The sequence below is a fragment of the Streptopelia decaocto genome, assembly GCF_964273445.1.
Source record: "Streptopelia decaocto genome assembly, chromosome: 9".
Lineage (NCBI taxonomy): Eukaryota > Metazoa > Chordata > Aves > Columbiformes > Columbidae > Streptopelia > Streptopelia decaocto.
Genome location: NC_138664.1, coordinates 21,375,915 through 21,383,902, shown reverse-complemented (window position 1 = coordinate 21,383,902; position 7,988 = coordinate 21,375,915). Strand labels below are relative to the sequence as shown.

The 7,988-nt window shown below is 45.2% G+C and overlaps 1 protein-coding gene across 1 annotated transcript; it reads left to right on the top strand.

Annotated features, from left to right (window-relative positions):
- Window positions 1-3,674: 3,674 nt before the first annotated feature.
- On the top strand, window positions 3,675-6,292 carry LOC309443839 (olfactory receptor 5P55-like; the record flags this gene model as incomplete). Its single annotated transcript, XM_082061112.1, has 1 exon — window positions 3,675-6,292. Exon 1 carries the CDS (start codon window positions 5,309-5,311, stop codon window positions 6,290-6,292), a length of 984 nt encoding a protein of 327 aa, XP_081917238.1. The 5' UTR covers window positions 3,675-5,308.
- Window positions 6,293-7,988: the final 1,696 nt, after the last annotated feature.

Below are 7,988 nucleotides of genomic sequence, written 5' to 3'. Positions count from 1 at the left end.
AACAACCTCTGCTGGGCCAAACCACAACCTGTGCTTTCCAAAGCTGGGTTTCTGATCTGAAGCAGATGGTGAGGACAACTCTTTCCTCACAGGAGGAATTGAAGCAAATCTCCAGAAAGAAGAAGAAAAACGTGGAAATAAGTATATTGTGAGGATTATATGAGGAACCAGCACCTTGGGGTGAAGAACAGCGTAGGTGGAGTCAATGGTTCAGACAGACTGACTATTAGTGTGGGTGTCCTGGCAGACACCGAAATCCAAAATGCTTTCTTCTCAGTCTCCGCTGGAAAGAGAGCTCAGCATGGTCTCTGCTAGAGCCCTGACATCTTGAGTGCTTTTACCACCTGGCTTCAGTGTCAAACATGTGGCAAAGGATGAAAAGGAGCGAGAATTCAAGAAAGTTAAAGGGTCACATTTTATTCCTGTAATTAGGTCTTCAATTTTTCTGTCTGACAACAAACTGAAATTATTCCAGCAGTTAAGTTGTTCACATGCAGCACACATTTTTCAGTAATGGTTGTGTTTTCTGCACCTAGCATTGGTGATCTAGGGGTGAGAAAAGCCAGTGCGTAACATGAACATCCAGTGTCATGTCAGACACACTCACATCGATGTATTGTTCCGACTGACCTGCTGCTCTTGATGTTGCCTTCCTAAATTTAAGGGGAAAAAACACCTATTTGTTGTTCCTGCTGAGGGTCAATGGACTCTTCTTTCCTAGTGTGAATAACTGTTAACTTCCCGAACACTGAACACACATTTTTTATCCATGATGAATGACTTTATGAATAATTGGCTGAGTCCTCATGAGTAACTGACATCCAACTCAAGCATCCAATTTTAGAAGTCTCCAAATCAGGTGTCTCCTGAGCAAGAAGCTTAACTAAGCTAAGCACAGGCATCTAGGACTATTTCAGACCCCCCAAAGTATCAGAACTCCAACTATCACTCCAATATGTCCTACACCACGGTGTGAGGATGTGTGTGGTAGCCTGGAGTATATATAGCTCCTTTATTTGGCATCTGAACCCCACTGTAGATTGATTGGCTGAATAGCTCTCCGGGCCATATTGACCAAATCTCCACAGACTATAAATGGGAGCTTGGACATCACAGTCACATGTATAGGGCCTACAAGGCAGAAACTGCAATGTTAGGTGTTTGATTCTGGGGCTGAGTGCAGGATTCAACTACTTGAACATAGATTTTATTCTGTATGGGATTTCTGCAGACTGATGGCAGATATGATACAATACTTGCTATAGACATGCATCCTTCTTGAGCAAAATGGGGGCAAGAAAAGAAACCCAAATTAACCTAAAATGGCACTGGACACATAAGTAAACTAACCCAATTTTCAATACACATAATACAGCTTGAATTTCATGGAAGAGAAAAAGCTCCATGTAAAATGAAGATAACTTGAGTTTATTGAACCTTGTGTTACTTTCCACCTCATGGCAGAACTCATGAAGGCAGATGGAGGAGATCCTATGATGGACCATGCCATAGGAGGGGGAATAGGGCACTATTGGGTAGTACAGGAGCTGAGAAAAATGACTCTTTGAGTTACGTGGCAGCTAGAACTCAAGTATTTTACTTACTGATCAAGTGCTGTAATCATCCTCACATTTAAATAAAGACAGGAATCTCCTTAGAAGCTGGAGACATCACATCCAAATTTACCTGTTGAACATTTGATTATTTTAACTAGGTATCTGGATATCTGGAACAACTAGATACTCAGCGCAGCTCTCTCAGTGGAGAGAGACACTTCTGAGAGTTTCCATCCCTCTACAGGTGACAGTTTTAGTATTGGAAGACTCATCTTGCCCATTCTCTCTTCGCTTTCCAGATGGAGTTTGTAAGTAACTAAGTGAGGCAAGGTACCAATTAATAGTGTGTGAATTAATCATATGAAGGCATTAAGAACAGAGATTTGTCTTCTGGTGTCTCTTGCCCTTCAAACTGAAGTCTCTAGATGACACTGACTCAATGATGTAGCTGAGATCATCTGGTTAAACACAAGCATTTTATTTCTATCATGGAAAAGACAGAGCAGCTACTTGGTGGGAAACTAAGGGTATCTCATGTGAAAGCCAACAGGCAGATTTCGTATTTCTGAAACAGATTTATTCCACCTCATTTTAGCAATCAAAGCGGATGAGATTCAGTCTCTGCAGTTCAGCTAGGACCAGCTCTGTACCTGTACAGCCCAAAGTCACTGTGACCGAAATTAATATTTCTGATTGTTCTGACTACACTCCCACCTAGTGGTGTTTGCACAACACAACTTCCCTTTCTACTTCAGGACTTCATTTTTTTCATGTGGTCTTTGAATTTCCTCATGTTCTTATGTTTTTTTTTTTCCTTTTTAAGGCTCACCAAACTGATGCAAAGATTATTCCTCGACCTATTTCTGTCTGGCCTTAGAGACTGAACAGTCTAAACATTGACTAACAAATCACAGTCTAACAGGCCTTCTTAAATGCAAGCTAGGAAGCTGAGATTAAAAGCCAGGACCTAGAATGATCATCTCACTTATTTAGAATCATAGAACAGTTTGGGATGGAAGGACCTTCAGAGGTCACCTAGGCCAGGCCCCCTACAGGGGCAGGGACATCTTCACCAGCTCAGGGTGCTCAGAGCCCCGTCCAGCCTGGCCTGGGATGTCTCCAGGGATGGTTCATCCACCACCTCTCTGGCCAACCTGGGCCAGGCTCTCACCACCCTCAGGGCCAACAATTCCTTCCTCATGTCCAGCCTGAATCTCCCTCCTTCAGTTTAAAACCATCACCCCTTGTCCTATCACAACAGGCCCTGCTCAAAAGTCTGTCCCCATCTTCATTATCGGCCCCTTTTAAGTCCGGAAAGGCTGCACTAAGGTCTCCCCGGAGCTTCTCTTCTCCAGCTGAACACTCTGACTCTCTCGGTGGTATTTGTGGTACCACAGTGAGGAAAACAGAACATCCAGAGCACGACTGGCACAGGGGTAGCGGCCTGGCGTCAAATCCAGGCCCTAGTCAGTGTTAGACCCCAACACACCCAGTGCTGACTTGATCACAGTGGTGATCATCATAGTAATGTTTCACTCATTTTTCATCCTATCTAACAATATAATTCCATCCAGGCCCCGAAGTAATCAAACTGTAGGCTAAGATAATGCTAATTCAGTTAGCGCATACAGGAAAAGAATGGTTATTTATGTGCACATGAGGCTGATGACAACAACCTCTGCAAGGCTTTTGTTTGCTTGATAAACCCCTGGGGTGTTTTACTATTCTCAGCTCTGAAAAGGTTTTTAAGGAGTGATCTGAAGGGAAGAACACTATCTACCTGACAGAATGAGAAAGAAGAGTTGGGATATTCAGTTGGCTAAAAAAAAAAGAAAATAAGGAATTATTTGGGGGAGAGGATCTTTTCCAAACAAGGGGCTCTAATTTGTTACATCATTTTGGATCGGGGCGGGGGGGGTGTTTTGTTTTGTTTTTTCTTTATGGGAAAGTCAAGATCTTAAAGAAAATAAAGATGCGTACAAAACCATGAGAAGTGAAAGATTTTTTAATTGGATTTCAATGTTCCCGTGGTTCCAGGTAAGAAACAGCTGACTGACACAGAAACAGGACACACTCCCAACATTTTCAGTTGTCAGATGTTGGGAAATTGCTAAACAATGGGGGTTTGAAAGGGTAAGAGCTTAAAGAAAATTTGATCTATGGAAAGAAATGTATGCCTTCAATAGTATAGTCCCTGGTCACCTCCTATAGCGCCTAGATGCGGTGAGCAGCATCAAAAAGGAGGTGCAGTGCTCATGCTGACTCCTGCGCTGACACCTGAACTCCTATTGTCAGTGGAAATAAATGGATGTTTTCCTTAGATTATTCAATACAAAGTAGTTATATAAAGCGTATCGGATGGATTCCAGTCCGAAGCGCTTACCTCTCTCTGCAGACTACAAGAGGACTCGGAGGGGAGTGCCTTAGATGCAAGTCTTCCAAGTCGGGTGGCACCAACCGCACCGAAGTTGTTTCAAATAGATGCTGCCAAATTGGAGCGTTAGATCTGAGAAGACAGTAGGCTGTACAAAACCCACACCAAAGTTATGTGGGTAATAGAGGGTGTTTAGGGAACCCCGGGGCCGAACGTCGCCCCTCCCGGTTGGTGAAGGGTCATGGTTGGAATTTGTGTTGCCAGGTGTACGGGCTTGAAAAATGCACCTGATTAATGCATTGCCAATATCTCTCCCAAACCCGTGCACATCTGGATAAAATAGAGCTGACAAAAAGAGTCTCTACAGAAGCAAAACGTAGCTTTTCTGGTCAGTTCTTTTGCCAGTGCAGCCTTAACCACAGTATTGTGTCTAGTTTGGGCCATTTAGTGGGGTTTTTTTTAGTATTTCTGTACTAAATAAATACAGAGAAGGTCAGCCAAGGTCTCCAGAGTTTTGGAAATCTAGAGAATGAGGTGATTCAGTACATTAGAGGAAAATAAAAAAGAACACTACGACAAGCAATAGGATTTATGTAAACTCTATTTTCTGATTATGGGTCTGGCAACTGAACTCTCTGAGTTCTCCGTGACAAGAAATATGTTCTTTCAGAAGGTAATTCATCCTGTCTGGTTTAGGATGCATTAAACTCCTTAAATCTGGAATGCTTTATTCTGCCCATTGACAAGACTTAAGGGTGAGAAAACTGGAAGGTGCTTTTGTGTGTGTTTGGAGTTTTTTTGGCAGGGCAAACGCATGCTGAGGATGGTATAGATGTTCTTCATACTTCTTTTCCTTAGTGGAATTGGAGTCTTTTTCAGCCCTCTTCAAATAAGAAAAATGTCTGCATTAAAGGTCATGCTACATAGCTATATATACTGAATATATAATATGCGTCAATACATACTAGCAGTGGGAATATGGCCATGCTACTGTTGGAGCAATTAGACCAAATGCTTCTTTTTCTTTTCTTCTCTTTTCTTTTCACAACAGAAAGGAATTCTGACACCACTTGTGAAGGCATCTAATGGAAGAAGTTGATTTTTAATTTGCTTGCATGAGTGGAAACCAGTTGGGAAGTACCTTTGTGCCGGAGGAGAAACACGGTCTTTGCTTCAGGTTTAAGTGCTCTTCTCAGTATGTGCAGCAATAAGTAACGTGACTCTTAGTATGAGAGAAATCGTTATAGAAATCAGGTGACAGGTCTGATTTTTTTACTCTTTGCTTCTCTGTTCTGTGAAGACACTTTTGCTGTGGAGCCCTAACTGTCAAGGTTAGATTGGTGCTAACATTCCCTGATTTATCACTAGAAAAGAAGTTATGACAAAGCAAGAGTGGAAAAACAGAACGGCTGTTACAGAGTTCATCCTCCTGGGGTTTGGGAATGGCCCTGAAGTGGATTCTCTCCTCTTCCTGGTATTTCTGTCAATCTACGCTGTGACCATAGCTGGAAACACCTTCATCATTGTGCTGGTGATGACAAATCGGCACCTTCACACACCAATGTACTTCTTCCTGGGCAACCTGGCCTGCTTGGAAATCTGCTACAGCTCCAATGTCTTGCCAAGGATGCTGCTCAGCTATCTGGGTGGAGACAGAAGCATTTCAGTCCACGGGTGTTTTACACAATACTATTTCTTCGGCTGCCTGGCAGCTGCGGAGTGCTACCTGCTGTCAGCGATGTCCTACGACAGGTACCTGGCGGTGTGCGAGCCCCTGCGCTACGCGTCCCGCATGGACAGCCGGCTCTGTCTCCAGCTGGCTGCCGCCTCCTGGGGGAGCGGCTTTCTGTCCAATTCTATACTCACGTTCCTGATCTCAAACTTAGATTTCTGTGGGCCCAACGAAATTGAGCATTTCTTCTGCGACTCGTTCCCGATGATAAGGCTGTCCTGCAGTGACACCCGTGTGGCGGGACTTGTCACTTCTCTCGTGGCGGCCGTGTGCTCGCTGCCGCCGTTTCTGCTGACGTTCTCATCCTATCTCTACATCATTGCCACGGTCATGAGAATTCCTTCTGCCGCTGGAAGGAAAAAGGCCTTTTCCACTTGCTCCTCACACCTTATTGTGGTGATTCTTTTTTACTGGTCAATATTAACTGTCTATGTACTTCCTCATCACGACACCCAAACATCTCCAAACAAAGTCTTGTCTGTTTTTTATACCATTCTCACTCCCTTGGTCAATCCTCTCATCTACAGTCTGAGAAACAGAGAAGTAAAGGAAGCTCTGCGAAAACAGACAAGTAAATTGAAGACTTTCAGATGGCTGCTTTCTGTCAAAAACGGGGGTAATAATCCTTAATGAGTGATAGGTCCAGACACAATTACATGGCATGAGAATATATTTGATTTGGATAAAGCTTGAAAATATATAGTTATACATCTTAAAAATGAGTAAGCAGAGAAACAAAACAGGTGAATAGTCTTGCTGTAGGTTATGGGGGTGATATGGAGAAAGAACATGAATATTTAATGAACTATAAACACTATAAAGTAAGCAAAATAAATCCGCGAATGTCACTGTATATGCACTATTGCACGTGGTATCTTCTTGCTGCCTACTTGCTTTCTTTGCCCTCACTACTGCTGAAATTCAGTCCAGAATAAGTTGAAACTCACTTTATAGCAGATAGACCATTTGTTTATTAATGTTATGCTCTGGATTACTTAGTTTTTACATCTATAGCATAGGTGTCTACATCCAAGACAGTTATCTGGACTCCCTTGATTGCAAATGAAGAGAGTGAGAAACATTTTCTTGAATGTGGCTTTCCAGGTCCCTTCCAACCGCTCACATTCTGTGACTCTGTGATTCTGAAGGGTGAACGGCAGCTCCTGCCAGGCGGGGAGAAGACCCCAGACGGGGACCCCCCATCGCAGCGTCCCCAGAGCCCCCGCGGAGCACCCGCCGGGCCGGGGGATGGATGGGGCTGCGTACATGGGGGAGTTACCACGGCAACAGCAGAGTGGCGCAGCGGAAGCGTGCTGGGCCCATAACCCAGAGGTCGATGGATCGAAACCATCCTCTGCTAATTGCTGGTTAATTTATTTATTGCTCTCCCCAGCGCCAACCCCCGAGCTGGGAGTGGTGCGGGGAAACACGCAATAGCACGGCCGGTTAGCTCAGTCGGTTAGAGCGTGGTGCTAATAACGCCAAGGTCGCGGGTTCGATCCCCGTACGGGCCACAGACGTTTGCTTTTATCTTTTTTTTTCTTTTCGCTCACTCCGGTTTATCCTGTTTGTCTCGCCCAGCGGGGGGCAGCGATCGCACAGGGACCCGCAAGGCTCTCACCAAGGCCTCGCAACGCGGCAGGCCCAAAAAAGTATAAAGCATCTCCGGGAAACAAGAAAAAGAAAAAAAAAGAGGGGAAAAAAAAGGTTGTTAGCAGAGGATGGTTTCGATCCATCGACCTCTGGGTTATGGGCCCAGCACGCTTCCGCTGCGCCACTCTGCTGGTTGTGCAATGAGGTCCGTGCTCCGGCACATAGCGACTGGCAGGTGCCGCCCCACCCGCGCCCTCGGCCCTGGGGGTCCCCTGGGACAGCTGCCCCCCCGCTCCCCCCTCAGGCTTTCCCGACCCCTCCTGTCGCAGTTTTCAGTTCGCATTGCAGAGGACAAACCTCACCGCGTGTGCAGCTGACAGCGCCCGTTTGAACGGGGAGGAATCGCCAAAAAATGGCCTCGCACAGGAAGCCGGTGACCGATCAGTGTGCAACATGAGGATCTCATTAAGCACCCTGATAGAGCCACAAAGCAGAATAGACAAACTATGTTATCACCAACACCACCGTCACAGCTGGCTGCGCTGGCGGGGAGGCCGAGGGTGCTGCCCCCTGCCAGATGCCCCCGGGGGGAGGTTTCCCTTACCCCGTGTTATCACCCACTCTCCCTTTTTTTAATATTTTGCCCCTAATAAACATTCATCATTATAGCCAATGTATGCCATCAGCTACAGACACCTCTACTAATTCTTTGGGCCACCAGCCTGTACCAGCA